Source organism: Fonsecaea nubica (genome assembly GCF_001646965.1).
Source record: "Fonsecaea nubica strain CBS 269.64 chromosome Unknown Scaff79, whole genome shotgun sequence".
Taxonomy (NCBI): domain Eukaryota; kingdom Fungi; phylum Ascomycota; class Eurotiomycetes; order Chaetothyriales; family Herpotrichiellaceae; genus Fonsecaea; species Fonsecaea nubica.
Window position 1 is genome coordinate 37,957 of NW_019173752.1, and position 15,851 is coordinate 53,807.

The following is a 15,851-nucleotide window of genomic DNA, read 5'->3' on the forward strand; positions in this document are numbered from 1 at the left end:
ATGCCTTCGCTAGAACATCCTTGTTTATACTCGGTACCTCGTACTTGGTGGTCTGTGGTGCGCAGCGGAAATGTACCACGTGATTTCACGTGACCATCTCACTGACGCAGCTCTTGCTCATGGTCCTGCAGGACAGACGAGGCAGAGGTCGCCGGGTATTCGTTCTACCCATCTCGCACATCGCACATCGAGCACTGCACGTGACGGCAAGATTTTGTGGCCCGGGCCACAGGCGGGCAGGCGAGCCATCCCTCCATCCATCCCGCCACCTACCATCCACCATGCATGCATGCATGTACGAGGTATGTTTTTTCGTCAACAAGACGATAATTTCAGCCCTGGCATGTCTCGTATCTGGGTAATTTCGTGACGAGACAAGGAGATACCTGTGGACCGGATTGGAAACAAGGTTTTTTTAGCTCGTACCTTCAGCTACTAGGTATCGAGGTATGTATGTATGTACTCGGTGCAGGCAGGCAGACAGGACAAGTAATACCAAGGTCCAAGGTCTAAGTGACCAGGTACCGAGCGAGCAGGCGAGCGAGTGCAAGGCAAGTAGCTTTTGCTTCACGAGTTTATTTTCCTGTGCTGTGCTGTGCTATGTTGGGTTGGGGGGCCTTGCCCTCTCGTAGGGTGCTGGGCATGGGTGCTGGGCATTAAACTCCGCGGTAGTGGTAACGGGAAGAGTTCAAGGTCCGTCAATCCGGATGTGGACCGTGGACCGTGGCGTGAAGAATGCTGCACCGTCACGTTGGAAATAAAATGCGCGCACCAGAAACACCTAATGCCTACCTAAATAAATGCTTGAGAGGTGCTAGTATGCCAAGATACCTTTGCAGCAAGGTACATGGCCTCGATAGGTACAAGCACCATAAGTACGGGGAGGAAGACTCTCCCTGCCGCCGCATCCTCGGATACAGCAAACACCCAGAGTCTGTCTACTCGGTAACCTTCATTTCCCATCCTTGGTGACCTTCAATTACACCATGGGAAAGCCAGAAAGTTTATGTCCAGAAATGCAACCACGGCTTGAGTCTGGTGTGGTGGTGGTGGGTACGAGACGGAATTGAAACCCATCTGCTGAGGAATAATAATGATGCAGTAACCAGGGGGCTGGAATACCAAGCATATTGGCGGCAAGTGAGGAGAAGGAAGGGGAGATGAGTTCCACGAGCAAAACACTTGATGTAGCCCAAGCGGCAAGAGTTGCTATCCGAAAGTGGATGTTGTTATGATCTGAGCTTTGGCCTAGTCGGCAAAGATATAACAAACAATCTATGGTGCAAATCGCTCCGGGAGAAAGGATTGTTGCAGCATGGCGCCATCACTATCGTCAATGATTGTCCAGTGGCTGCAATTGAGGATCAAAGAAAGTGGGTTTCTTCAAGGTAGGTAGGTGGGCAGGCTTTATTGCGGGCCTGAAGAAAAAGGGCGCAGGTAGCTGTAGTAGGTGGTGCTGAGCAACAAGGAGAGGGAAAAGATAGGAGAAGAGAGTGGAGAGGTAGAGGAATCTGCGCAAGAGAGAGGGGGGAGTGAGCGAAGCCGTGGGTAGTAGGTAGAGTGATGAGATCAATGGGTTGATTGATTGACTGATTGATTGATTCAGCTGGTACACCACCGAGCCATGAGGAGTGGAAGAGGGGGGAGGAGGGAGTTTGGAGAGATGTGAGTGGATGGAAAAGGAGGAGTGAACTGGGTAAGATCAAAACATGGCAATGATTGTACGAGGAGCAGCTTTTGGTTGAACGGGGTTTGGCGGGTTACGGAGTCAATGGTATTAGCTTCAATCATAGCAACTTCAGTGGTGGTTGATGATTGCGTGGTGCAGTGGTGCAAAGTCACCAAAGTGGTTTGTAAGTGGTGCAAGTGGTGCAAAGCAGGGCAGCGGCAGTCCAGGATCAACTCTCCAAAGGGCCAAAGGGGGGGGGCCCAGCAACCATCCAGCGCCCAAGGAGGTAAGGAGGAGGAGAAGGAGAGGGAAGAGTTCGGGGAGTCTGGCCCTGCCCGCCTTCTCTCTCCCTGCTCTCTCCCTCACTCGCTCTTGTCTTGTCCTCTCACTCACTACTCCCCTCTCAGTACGTACTATTACCCAGTAGTAGTAGGTCAGCCCAGCCCTCTCTGCCCATCAGCCCTCAGCCTCCCACCCTACCCTACCCTCCCACCTCCCAACCCTTCTCCCATACATTTTTCCTCCTACTACCACTCTCCCTCATACACTGTACTGTGTGTGCATACACTGTGAGCGCCGCTGCCAACTGCGTTACTACTACCACCAAATCACCCTCATACACTGTAAGTACTCACTTTCTTCTCTTGACTATTTTTCACCCTCACCTTCCACACCACCCATACTCTTCTTCCATAGCTTGCGCGCAAAATTGCGATGCAAAATGCTCTTCTCATCATCCTGTTGCACTGTTTGCTCCCTTTTGCGACCTCGTCGTCGCCGTCTCCAGCACCCAGCGCCCTATAGGTCTTAACCACCACCACCAACCACTTCCCAGCTATCTACCCACTTCATTGACGCGTTTTCCTTGCGTCGGTGAGTCCAAGCGCATTCCAATCGCCCATTGTTGCTCACAAAACACGCGTTTGGGACGCGAATGCACTCTTCCAAAACAATCCCAAATCGCCTGCGCCCGGCCCTCCCAGCTTTCACCTACACCACCCGCCTCTGTTTCCCTCTCACCTTGAGTGCGTTATTTGGATTCTCTACGCGATTGTCGTTCGACGTTTCTCGTTGCGCACTTTCCAAATCCTTGATTTCTTCTACCACTTCCTGCGTCTTTCCAATTCAACTCTTACTCTATCGTTACCATGGCTAAACAACGCGACACGCAGACTGCCAGCGATCCCGCAACCGCGATCAACCCGAATCAATCTTCCACGACCAAAATGCCAAAAGCGAGCGCAAAGAATACCAAGGCTAAGGGCCGTGGAGCCGAGAAGAAGAAGAAGGGTTGGTGCATACTTCTGCTCATTGTGAAAACCTGACTGACCTGATGCGCAGACCCCAATGCTCCCAAGCGTGGCCTCTCTGCCTACATGTTCTTCGCCAACGAGCAGCGTGAGAACGTCCGCGAGGAGAACCCTGGCATTAGCTTTGGTACGCCCACTCTACTCTGGGGCAGATGACTCCATGTGCTGACAAGATCACAGGCCAGGTCGGCAAGGTGCTCGGTGACAAGTGGAAGGCCCTGAGCGACAAGCAACGCGAGCCGTACGAGAAGAAGGCCGCCGCCGACAAGAAGCGATATGAGGACGAAAAGGCGAAATACAACGTGAGTGACGAAGCCTTCCTCCCCGAGACAGAGACATGCTCTAACAACCCACCAGGCTGGCGAAGACGACGACGACGAGGACTAAACGGTCTCGCGCCCTCGACGCGTGACCCGAGGTCTTTCGCAACTGCGTTCAAGGTCCAGTGGGATATTTCTCTTTTTCTGTCATCATGTTTTCACTAGCAATGATCGGCTGGGAGGCAGGGGTTATGGGAGTCAGTTATGGACAGGGTCGGTATGCTTCCGAAGTGCAGCTCACGGCTGGAATCATTGACCTTCGGAGATCAAGTCATGTTGTCGTGAGGTGAGGCACATCATCCACCATCATCATCACGATCACGAACCGGAAAGCTGAGCTGCAAACATTGCATAAGCATACTATGATCCGTGCTGTATACTAGCTTTTTATGCAATGCAATGTCTGGCAAAACGATCCAATTGATAACCTCTTGCTGGTTCTCCAGTAGTGATTTGCTCGGTGTTTTGTTGACTCGCCCAACGTGCCTTGGTCCGTGTATTCCAGTTGGTCGTGGACATGCTTGACCAGCTTTGGAAGCTTGAGCCATCCATCACACTGTGCTGAGAGCATTACCGATCCTTCTGGCGGGCGTTGTTGCGTTTCAGCCCCCCCGTTTGCCTACCACTCTATTTGGGCTTGGCCACAGGCAGCAGCAGCAACAGCAGAAGGAGGGCGCAGTTTCACTTCTTCAAACCTCATAAAGGCTCAAATGATGGCTCTCTCTCCCATCTTCTTTGCGATGCACCTCGAGTCGAAGGATATTTGAGGCCCGGAACACGTACGCCTGGTACATATTCTAGACGAGGTTTGTGTGTATCGGAATCCTCCTCGACACTCACCACAATCATTCCACGCGTCCTCATTGCTGAACGAGCAATTTGTCGCCTGGGTATTTTCCCTGCGAGAAGAATGGATCTCATGCTGACAGAGGGCGTGCGTGAGCGACTCGCGAAGTTCAGGTAGGAAGCATCTCTTTTTCCAACAACTAAGTAGAACCACGTCGCCCCGCATAAAAAGCCTCGCTTCGCTCACCTGCGACGGTTGCTCCTGGAAAAGCGATCAGAGAAAATGTTTGGACGCCCTAACTTAGGCAGCAAAATCCTATGCCTGCAGCATGCTGCATGAGATCTGGCCACCTTCGTCGAAGAAATCCGATACTGCCAGACTGCTCCAGTCGTGTCCCTGTCTTTCGTCGACGGGTCGCAGAAGCAGGACAAAAATTGACATCTCTGAGGGGGTCGCCAGGGTCATTTAAAAGCTGGTACGAAGCATGACAGTGGTCAACGGTGGACAGCCTAAGGGCTTGTGCTGCGACAGTTCATGCGCATGCTGGCCGGTGACAAATCGGCGTTGTGTCTAGGTATGCATCGGTCCCTTCAACCTTCGGCTTCGCCTGCTGTCCGCTTGACACGTCAACGGCTTGCATGAGCTTTGCCTCCGCGCGAATTACGAGATTGTCAGTTCCAGCCCGCTCTTATCCTGGGCCCGCATCTCAATTTCAGCACAAAAGGAGCCTCTCCACTACATCTCGAGTCGATCTGGGCTTCTTCTCATCTGTCAGTCTGATTCCGAGGCGCATCCCCCCCGTCTATCATGCATGGATTTACTTCTACGAGAGGAGGCTGGGAGAGCCCAGGACATTGCCGAAATTCTCAGTACGATCAGGAGCAGCGATCAAGATCATGAGCAGGACATCACCTTGGCCATCACGGGATTGAACGGCTTGAGCTGGGCACTGCGGGAACTCAATAACCAGATCGACGCGGTGAGCGGCAAGGTCACCTCGACCTTTGCAGGCGACTTAAAACTCCTCCAGCACAGTGTTGCCTTCACCCTTCAAGACGTATGGACCATCCTAGGCAAGTTGCCTCGCGTCCCGGTCGCGGCCGACTACCAAGATGCCTGGAAAGAAGTCGCCCGGTATTGCATGAACATGGGAAAGCAGACCCTTCACACCCGACTAGAAACATATAAACTCTTCACATACTCGCTATGCAAGGTTCTCTCAAGGTATGGTACTCCCAAAGCCCTGAACTGGCCGTCGCTCAGGAGCATTTTTGGTTAGGCAATCCTTCAATCGACGACACCTCGAGGATTTGCGACTCGAGATTTTTGACCTACAAACCCTACAACGCGAAGACAGACGATTAATTCAAGCTTCCGAGACCTTTCCTACTCTTTCTGTGGTACCAGTCCACCAAGGTCACTCAGTCCCTTTCGCTAGTGGCCATGCTTGGTATTGACGAGCAGCAGTCATCAAACCTCTCCCGTCCCATGAACGGGTAAGACCAGAGCCTCTACGACCCATGTCGCCAGCAACCTCCCAGGACAGTTACGAGACATTCCAACCCCAAGCGGCTCCCAGTCCGCCACCTCTGTCCCCAGTTTCTCCTGCTTCACCCGTCACCACCTTTTCCACTCTCAGTCAAACCTCGAGTGTCGACTCGGAAACCAATCACTGGGCGACCAAGATATTCAATAATCTGCCCAGTACTCCTCTGGATGTGGACCCAAACCCGTAAGGACAATAATCTTCCTCTGGCTTCAGATATTCACTTACCCATTTGCTTCTTCAACAGATCTTGCTGTTTCGGTGATGTGGATGCACGCTACCGCAGACGACCAGATCCAGAATATGAAAGGATCCTCCAACTGTAAGGTTTGTCAAGTGTTTGAAAGATAGAAGACTCACCATGGCCAGAAAATTCCCTGGCGGACTGAGAACGAAATTCTATTGGCGTGCTCGCGATTACCGCGTCAAACTCGTCTGCGAGTGGCATGACAATCGAAAGAACCTGCGAATGTCTTGCTTTCCTTTGAGTGAATTACACATACGTCGCTCGGGGTCATTGCTGTACCTTTGTTGTCCGACAGTTCGAGGTGCTAGCACTTGTTGGACAAGCCTCAACTTCACTTCGTACGAATGTCAGTGCTGAAGCTCTCCTGCTGGGGATGTCGCTGATCGTTTCAGGGCTCGTCATCTTCCATTGTACCTTTCTATCGCTTCGTTCACATGACAGCACCTCGCAGTTCCGCAACATCGACCATGATCTTGATGGCGAGATTCTCCATTTTGCCGGGTGAGCTGCTGAGATGCTCTCGTCGATGAGGTCGAAACTGATCCAGTCAGGGCCATCCGTGACGGTGGTTACCGGCATGTCCTCCGATTGTACCGTGACAAGAGGACGGACGCCGTGCGGCTCGAGGCCGCTGTCCTCGACAAAGAAATGAAAGAGTAAGCTCTCACTGCCGCCTCGGAGAATGTAAAAAGCTGAGTTTTCCAGCAGCACACCCATCTGGACAGCTTTTATCACGCACAAAATCACCTCGCCTAGTTGGTTTCGATGGCCTAAAAATAGCTCCACGATTTATCTTGCTGAACTTCAACGACATGTCTTCTCTTCCGAATACTCACCCCACGTCCGCGCAAACGGCGAGCATCTTCTTGACTTTGAAGTTTTCACAGGTAGGTCGTTTCGAATACGCGCTCTCCCCGTTCGATGGGCGAGTGGCTGACTTTGTATAGATGCCGAAGACTTTGTCAAGACGCTCAAAGATTTGCGCGAGGACATTCGCAGACCGAAACCGACCAAAAACGTACGAGTCCCTGTGACATGACCTGACGACCATAATGACATGACTAATGACACTGACAATGAAATGGGCGGCCATCTTTGTGTGAGCTTTTTCGACGGTGCGGCAAAATGGAGGCCTCGTGCCTTTGGATACCCCTGCCTTTACCTTTCTTGCCATGTCTTCTCTGCTCAGCCTGTTGCTTTCCAGACTTCTGTTTGATCGCCTTGCCTAATTCCCAGCGGAAAAGAGACTAACTGGTGGAGGGATGCCGATATTGTTTGTTTTTTGTTCTTCTTCTACTTATCTGTTCGGTGGTCTGCACGGGTACTCATTCCTAGCAAAAAGTCGACACGCCCTTGCTTGGGATCCTACCAGGCTCAAAATCGTGCATTCATACAGCAGTGTGTGGCTCCCCGACTCGACCCACTTCCATATTCTACCTTTTTATATATATCAAGACGTGTTGCTGTTTTCTAGCCACGGTTAAGTACTTCGTACTGGCAAGCTGGCTGTGCATCGGCGTAGATGCCGAGCGAGACGCCTTTGCCCGGCCAGATTCCGCGAATCGCTTGACAGATCAGGCTCCTTGCTCCAAGAAACGATCGGAGATTCTTGTTTTTCTCCCCACCTCGATCCTTGCCCGTTATCCTTTATCCGATTTATCTTCGCGTCATTTGCGTACACCGTACAACGGACATTAGCCTTCGCACCAGAACTATCTCCAACTCCTCCTGTTAATATTAGCCAGTGTCGAGGACCTGGAGAAGTCATGGCTCCTCTTCTTTCGCTGTTCGGTGCTGTCTGCGGCTTTGAAGTTGTGGCTGCTGGTCGTCATGTCGCAGTCAGAAGAAGCGTCTCGGGAGACCGAGAACGCCCTGAGCGTTGAGGCACCGCCAGCGACCACCCATCAGTATAGCGACCCGAGCTCGGGAAGGACGTTCCTCCAGAAGGCGTACGCTTGCCTGACCTATGTGCCACCGAGGTGTCGCTATGACCCCGAGAAGCCGTTTCAGTTCTCAATGGCATTGAATGTGCTCTTTGGTAGGAAAGAAACCTTACCCCGGATAAATCACACGAAATTGACAGTCTGTAGCATTCGCCGGTTGCTTCACCGTGGCAAACCTCTACTACACCCACCCAATCCTCAACCTCCTCGCAGACGACTTCCACGTTACCGACGAGCAATCTTCCTATATCCCGACTCTTGCACAAGCCGGATATGCGGGCGGATTGCTGTTCTTGTGCCCGTTGGGGGACTTGGTCAAGAGGCGGCCGTTTGTGCTTTGGCTGGTCTGGTTTACCGCGACCTTGTGGTACGCTTGAGCGAGATCCTTTCGGGTGTGGTATGGTCGAACTGATGTTCATTACAGGATCGGCCTCTGCGTCACCAAATCGTTTGCAGCTTTCGGAGTTATCACATTTATTACAAGTGTGACAACTGTGACACCTCAGTTGATGCTGCCACTGGTCGGTGACATGGCTCCTCCTCACCGGCGGTCGACGTCTCTGTCTATTGTCGTGTCGGGGATGCTGCTGGGAATGCTAATTGCCCGTCTCTTGTCTGGCGTCGTTGCTAGGTACATCGGTTGGCGCTATATTTACTGGATCTCATTCGGATTGCAGTACTTCATCCTGATTTTGCTGTATCTGTTCATGCCAGATTACCCTTCAACAAACCCGGGCGAGAATATCTGGAAGAAGTATCCCATGTTGTTGTGGGATATCGTGAAGCTCGTGGTCAAGTATCCGGTTTTGGTCCAGGCATGTCTTGTTGGAATGTTCACCGCGACGACCTTTACCAGTTACTGGACAACTCTTACTTTCCTCCTTGCGGGATCTCCATACCATTACAGTTCCCTGGTTATTGGTCTTTTTGCTTTGATCGGCATTGGCAGCATGTCTTGGGGCCCTATCTTTGCCAGGACGGTCATGGAGAAACACCAACCGCTCTTTTCGGTCATCATTGGCGAAGTTATTTGTTTGGTCGGTGTGGTCATTGGGACATATACCGGCAAATTTACGGTGGCTGGGCCCGTGATTGAGGCAATTTGCATCGATATCGGCCTGCAGACCAGCCAGATCGCCAACCGGACGGCCATTTATAAAGTCGCGCCCCTGGCGAGGAACCGAGTCAATACAGCTTACATGGTCAGCGTTTTCGTGGGCCAGTTGATTGGCACCGCCGTGGGGAACTCGCTTTATGCTGATGGTGGATGGATCTCTTCCGGATCGGCAAGTGTCGGGTTTGTTTCTGCGGCGTTGGTTGTGTGTCTCTTACGCGGTCCTCATGAACAAGGATGGATAGGTTGGCGAGGAGGATATAATATGCGAAAAGGAATGCCAAAGAAACCCCAAAAGACCCCAAGTGATACGGAGGCTGTCCAGATTCAGGAAGCGCCTCAACCATTCAGCGAGGAGAAGACGAAAGAAGCTGTACAGGGAGAGAAGGAAATCGAAGTGCAGATTCACAATGAGCACCACGGAAATGATGACAGTTCTCGATCCTCGCAACGTACACTCAGTGAAGAGATACAGCCTTACAGGGAGAAGGATTAGGTTGGACAAACCAGAAGTCCTTGCGAGGCATGTCGTTGAGACATGCATCGGAAGGTCATTCCTGACTCCAGAGCGCTGGACACAGCAGGGACTACGTGGAATCGCAACCCAATGTCCCTCAGCGGCCGAGTCGCCTGTGATCCAAAAACCCATTGCAGCTCGGCAGACAGCTTGCCGCCCATCAGCTCATCGAGTGACAAGTCGTCAATATTGAGGTCGCTGGGATCTACACAACACTGAGCACGTGGTCGCATACTCTCGGTGGCATTGGTGTTGATCGATGGCCCACGAGAAGACAGTCGCATTTGGATCCTCTTCGTGGATATACAGCACTCTATCCACAACCAGTCTTGGTAAATCGAGAGGGACTTCAAACAACAAGACCGCGGTCAATATATGGGCACGAGTACGCCGGGCGGCAACCAGCGGCCTCTACAATGTTTGAGTCTTCTATAGCCGCCTTGGTCTCCACATCCGCAACAGGAGCAGGGGGACACCATTTTCATACTGAGAAGGAGTTCCGCTCTAGTTTCCTGGAGTCTGTGAAAATGAGAACATGGATACCCCCCTTCCTTTCCCCCACAATGTTGTGCCAGGCCCCGTGCACATTCCTCGCAGATCTCGCGATGGAATCTGTTCCAAGCTTCGTCCAAACGCCTTCATTATGATCTTGACTCTCCATTTCCCGTGTCCGTTGAAGCGCAACCGTCTGCCTGCCGTTGCCGATCATGGCTGTCCATTCCTTTTCTCTCCGATGCGCGGCTTATCATACACTTTTTGTGTGTTTTGTGTATTTCCACAATGTCCTTGCCTTTACTAGCTCGATCTATCAGCTGGATTCGGAGTATTCGGGGTCCAATTTCTTCCAAGGATGGGATTTTTTTACGGTGAGTCGCCGATTGCCCGCGTTTTCTCTGACAAGGCTGACGCTGGACAGGGCGGCGACCCAACGGGAGGATTTGTAACGTGAGTGAGGAGGAACAAACAATCGAGAAGCAGGACCTGACAGTCGAATAGGTATTATAGTCAGGGCTCTGCTGAACTCATGGGCATGATCAATGCCAGCGACAGCTCAGCGATCTATATTGGTTCCGACTACAACACAGTGATCGGGTCTACACAAGCAGCAGGGAGACCCAGCGTCCGCATATCCACGCAAAGATCATGGACCCACGGATTGTTCATCGGGGATTTCAATCACGCGCCGGGAGGAGTTTGTGGAAGTTGGCCTGCATGTATGTTCTTCCAGCGAGGGATTGAGACCATGCGCTAATCAATCACACAGTCTGGACACTGGGACCCAACTGGCCTAACAACGGCGAGATCGATATCATGGAAGGAGCAAATATGGCCAACTACAATGCGGCGACATTACATACGTATGTGGACACGAGGATGTTATGGGAGACGTTGCTGATGGATGGTTGAGGAGCCCCAATTGTACGATTGCTGGGGATAGCAGGACCATGACAGGCCAGTTGTCGAACAACAATTGCGCCTATTATGTGAGTGGCATGTCGTTTTCGAGTGGAAGATGCTGACAGGACCATAGCCTGGCTACAATGTCGGCTGCGGTATACGCGATAATCGACCGGCCAGCTACGGCACCGGCTTCAACGCCATCGGTGGCGGCGTTTATGCGATGCAGTGGACTTCTGACTTTATCAGTGTGTGGTTCTTTCCCAGAGGCTCGATTCCCAGCGACATCACCAGCAAGACTCCCAATCCTTCGTCCTGGGGTCTGCCAGCGGCGAAGATGCAGGGTTCTTGTGTCTTTGACCAGCATTTCCAAGCCCACAAGATCATCCTGAACAATGCATTCTGCGGAGAATATGCGGGAGCAACCAGTGTGTGGAACTCGACGACAAACTCTTGCGCCATCAATACTGGCTATTCCACCTGCAACGCCTATGTGGCGGCTCAGCCTGGAGCATTCCAACAGTCGTACGTATTGCAGAACCTCCTCTGGACCAAACTCTGGGACTGACCCGTCAATAGCTACTGGAGCATCAACTCGATACGGGTTTATCAATTGGCGGATCCTAGTGCCAATGTCAGCAGCAATGCCACAACATATATTGCAAGCGATCAGCCTACTCCGTCCAGCACATCAACGATCTCATCCTCAACCCCAGTACCAACGACGAGTTTGTGCCCGACGTACAACTTCACCGTCGTCCAAGCCGGGGATTACAAGTACGAAGTTGAATGTGGAGTCAACATCGGCGGGTCTGATATTGGACGACCCTATCCCAATTACCCCGTGAACTCGTTCGAGGACTGTGTGGCTGGATGTAGCTACTGGAACACCTTCAATATTAGCAACATCTGTGGCGGCGTGACATACAGGGTCAGCACCAGAGCATGCTTCTGGAAACGAAACGTCGGAAGCACTCCCGCAGATCCCAACTTCAACAGCGCCAGGCTCATCTACTATGCCTATCCACAGGTGACGGACGACCCGCGAAAGCGGACCTCGAGCAGCAGCAGTACATCATACGTGGCGACTTCAGTCACGCCTCAATACTATGTTGCTGCGGGAACCACTTCGTCGACGTCGTTCTCGCTGATCTCGGAGACACCGATGTCGAGCTTTACGGATGGTGTTCCCTTGGGGGAGACGACGACCGACGATGGTTCTTCCACCGCGTCTGATGGTTCGACGACAACGTTGGTAACCACGGGAGGCAGCTCTCAGAGTACGTCTATAGCTACGGCGAGCCCGTCGTCTTCTACCACGTCTTCCACTTCCCGGCATTCGACCGTGTCATCAACCAGTACCGCCTCTACCACCTCTACCTGGTCCAGTGTTTCGTCGATTTCCAGCCTGTCAACAGCCCCGACCACGAATCGACCTTCTTCTTCTTCGTCGTCGTCGTCGTCGTCAGCGGGAACGTCAACAAGCAGCCCTACAGCGACCTCAACGAGCGGGCAGCTATCCTCTTCAAGGTCAACAGCGTCAAGCTCATCAACCATACCCGTGAGTCAACCCACAACCGTAAGTATTGCGAGCTCGACCTCTACTTTGGGGTCATCGTCGTCAGAGATGTCCCTTTCATCCCATTCTGTGAGCTCCTTTGCGACTTCTGGCGCATCTGCTACCGCGACACCGACGCAGTCCCAGTCTCAGTCTCAGTCTCATACTCTATCCTCATCGACGACCGCAACAGTGTTCAGCCCCAGTTCAGCATCCACAAGTGCAGGTCTTCCTAGCACGAGCACTTCTGACCCAGGTGTCTCTTCCTCTGTTATAACTTCGTCTCCGCCTCCTCCCCCTTCATCGACTGTCTCTTCCTCAATCCCGCCGTCGCCGCCTTCAACAACGCCTCCAGTCACTCCAACGTCATCTCCTACGGCCAGCCAACCGTCGACGTCAACGACGAGCAGCTTTCTTGGTGATTCCACGTCTTCGTCTGCGTCACCTTCACCTCCATCAACATCCACTTCTCTTTCTGAAGATTTCTTCTCCACCCCGACCTCCCTGCCCTCCAGCAGCTCTGTTAGTTCTTCAACGACTCCCCCAGCCTCGACCACGACCACGGTCTCAACCACACCCACTACGACGGATACTCTTCCGGGTCCAACCCAAGTCTCCTCCTTTACATTCGCAGGCTGTCTGGGACCGCGGCCGGACACTGCGTTTGCCAACAGCTTCACACTGGTGGAGGACTCTCCGCTCATGTCGATCGAGAGATGTGTCGATGACTGCTCATTGGATGTATACGCCGGTCTCTTTGATACGTAAGTTTGGAGTCTCTCTACGTTTCAATTGTATTCGCCCTAGCGACTGGCGTAAATATGAATGAATGTGGTTCACTAGCGACCCGCTCAGGGTTGATCTATGCTAACGCTACCTCTTTTCCAGGCAATGCTACTGTTCCACATACTCGCTGCCTCTGGACACCGACACCGCGTCTTCCGACGACTTTGTCCGCTACCCGGATTCGGCATGTAACACGACGTGTCCGGGCAATCCTGCGCAGAAATGTGGAGGGGTGGCTCGTTTTCCTCCCCTGACGAGGCTTGGTAAGAGACAACTCGTCGACGCGAACGGCGATATTGTGCTCTTGACGTTGTATAACAACACGGGTGCTGACGTTGGCGGTTCATCGTCGACGACGACGTCGACTTCTTCGGTGGATACGACGGTCGTGTCAACGGCATCATCGTCCGTTACGACGTCGAGTAGTGGAAGTATGAGCACGAGCGCGAGTGTGAGTATTTCAGCAACAGGAACAGCATCACCGTCCTCGTCATCCCCGTCATCATCAACGACAACACCAGTACCAACCGCACAAACGAGTTCCACCCTCTCATCCTCATCCTCATCGTCGTTCACCTTCTCCGACTCGGTAATTTTCATCACACCCACCTCTTCTTCTTCATCGTCACCAATACTCTCCCCCACAACCATATCGACCACATACGCCACCATCTGCGCCTCACATCCCATCTCCTGCCCCGTGCGGACAGAAACCTGTCTCGCGACAACCATCACAGTCCTGCATTGCGGATGTACGGATACGTCTCCAGTGGCGGTCCCCATGACTACGACTGTCGTCGCCGCATGCTCGACCCCGACACAGTCTCCCGGAGTGGGCGGGCAGGGCGATAACGAGGTGGAGGAGATGACAACCCTCACGGTCCCGTGTACCCAGTCCATTTCGGCCTTGGAGGACGCCGTCTCGAGCTGGTCCGCGTCTGCTTCTCTCTCTGCACCATACCACGCCCAGGTCGGCGCAGACTCGGGTGCATACGCAAACGCATACGCATACGCAGAGGCCACGGCTACCGCCACCGCCGACGCTGATGCGCACCCACACAGCTACGTCCCTTATAGCTTCCCCATCTCGTTTCCCATGGCCACGTCCACGTCCACGTCCACGTCCACGTCCACGTCCACGACCACGACCACAACCCCGGTCGCCGAGACGGATGTCGTGACCAAGAACCTCGTCCTCGTCCTCGCGACCGCAAAGTTCAATTTCTCCCTGCCCCTGAAGAACGTCACCGTGAGTCCGATGCCGGTGCCAGCGCCGTCGTCGTCGGTGGCTGCGTCGAGCGAGTCGAGTGTGTCTAGCGTGTCCGGCGCGGCGGTGGAAATTCATCAGTCTTCTTCTTCTTCTTCTTCTCCCTCCTCCTCTTCTCTTTCGCCGAGAAGATGGTCTAGGACGTGGTCATTGGTCCTCCTCTCCGTTATCGCCATAACCATCACCAACGGGGGGATTTTTGGTTGAGATTACTCTTGGGATTTGCCAGTGGTGGACTTTTGATCGGATCCTGGGAGATCCGACGGGCGGTTCTGTTTCTGTTCGGTGAGATGGGAATGGATTGGATTGGATTGGATTGGACAAGGTTGGGTAGAGGGTGGTTTGTATTGCTTGTAGCTTGCTTGTGACTCGGCGTGAAGCAGGAGCTTGGAGCTTGACACAGATATGGATATCTATTCGATCTAATCTACCTGTCTGTCTGTCTGTCTGTCTGTCTGCGAGGATGTGTAGACGTGTAGACTGACCGTCTTTTCCCTCTGGCCAGAACTTGGAGGGCATTTTATCTAACTACCTACCTACCTATCCATCCATCCACCCTAGCACCCTACGTAGCCGGTCAGGGTACCTTTCCCAAAGTACTCTACCGAACCTACCGACCCTACCGACCGTGCACGAATGGTACAGCACAGTGCAGGTTTGATATACCTACCTACCTATCTACCTAGGTAGGTACCTAAGAAGGGACCTAGGAAGGGACATGCGGTATCCCAAGAAATAGAAAGAATGGAAGGAAGGAAGAAAGAAAAAAAGCAGAGGGAGAGGTAGAGGCAGAGGTCTAGTGTGGTATGATGTGAATCATTCGTCCCGCCGCGGTCTGTTTATCCTTCCCGTCAAGACAAGGAGCATTGGGCACTCCCCTTGATTCTGGGCATCATCTCGAGATCTGGGGTCATTCATCCCTTCATTCAGCAATCACTCGTTGTTGTCGTCGTGGTTCATAGACGCCAGCACGCCAGCCCAGATCACCTTGTCACTCTTCTTGCCAGCTCAGTCGGTGGGATCAATTCAGTCCTGTGCCGTTCCCTTTTGTCCTGTACTGTCCGATCCAACCTTATGGAACCAAACCCAATCCGGCCCCTGGTTGAGTCATAGCCGTGCCCGTTCCCGTTCCCGTAAACGCATTGATTATTCGAAGCTCGTACCTCGTGTCCCTTGTCCCTGTTCAGCCTGAGAGCTGGTCGTATTCAATAGACCTCGTGCAGCCTTCTCGCTACCACCGAGACCCAAATCCAAATCCACGTGAGACAGAAGCCAGCTAGGGCATTCCTGCCACAATCCCGAGAAGCATGCGTCTGAACATAATGTTCCTTTCGCAAGGGGTAGGAATCCAACGATGACGAATACCGGCCACATCAATAGCAGTCCACG

At 52.8% G+C, this 15,851-nt stretch overlaps 4 protein-coding genes across 4 annotated transcripts; all 4 read left to right on the forward strand.

Annotated features, from left to right (window-relative positions):
• Positions 1-2,817: 2,817 nt before the first annotated feature.
• On the forward strand, positions 2,818-3,366 carry AYO20_09046 (non-histone chromosomal protein 6; the record flags this gene model as incomplete). The annotated part of the gene is made up of 4 exons (XM_022647318.1): positions 2,818-2,959; positions 3,011-3,106; positions 3,160-3,281; positions 3,337-3,366. 4 exons carry the CDS (start codon positions 2,818-2,820, stop codon positions 3,364-3,366), a joined length of 390 nt encoding a protein of 129 aa, XP_022496682.1.
• A 1,531-nt stretch (positions 3,367-4,897) lies between these two features.
• Positions 4,898-5,365, forward strand: AYO20_09047 (hypothetical protein; the record flags this gene model as incomplete). Its single annotated transcript, XM_022647319.1, has 1 exon — positions 4,898-5,365. The coding sequence occupies one exon, from the start codon at positions 4,898-4,900 to the stop codon at positions 5,363-5,365; it is 468 nt and encodes a 155-aa protein (XP_022496683.1).
• A 241-nt stretch (positions 5,366-5,606) lies between these two features.
• AYO20_09048 (hypothetical protein) lies at positions 5,607-9,432 on the forward strand (the record flags this gene model as incomplete). The annotated part of the gene is made up of 8 exons (XM_022647320.1): positions 5,607-5,818; positions 6,321-6,380; positions 6,431-6,535; positions 6,585-6,766; positions 6,827-6,897; positions 7,578-7,917; positions 7,970-8,189; positions 8,247-9,432. The coding sequence occupies 8 exons, from the start codon at positions 5,607-5,609 to the stop codon at positions 9,430-9,432; spliced, it is 2,376 nt and encodes a 791-aa protein (XP_022496684.1).
• Positions 9,433-10,303: 871 nt separating this feature from the next.
• On the forward strand, positions 10,304-14,669 carry AYO20_09049 (hypothetical protein; the record flags this gene model as incomplete). The annotated part of the gene is made up of 9 exons (XM_022647321.1): positions 10,304-10,398; positions 10,450-10,667; positions 10,718-10,811; positions 10,862-10,937; positions 10,985-11,376; positions 11,431-12,102; positions 12,144-12,601; positions 12,666-13,173; positions 13,298-14,669. The coding sequence occupies 9 exons, from the start codon at positions 10,304-10,306 to the stop codon at positions 14,667-14,669; spliced, it is 3,885 nt and encodes a 1,294-aa protein (XP_022496685.1).
• Positions 14,670-15,851: the final 1,182 nt, after the last annotated feature.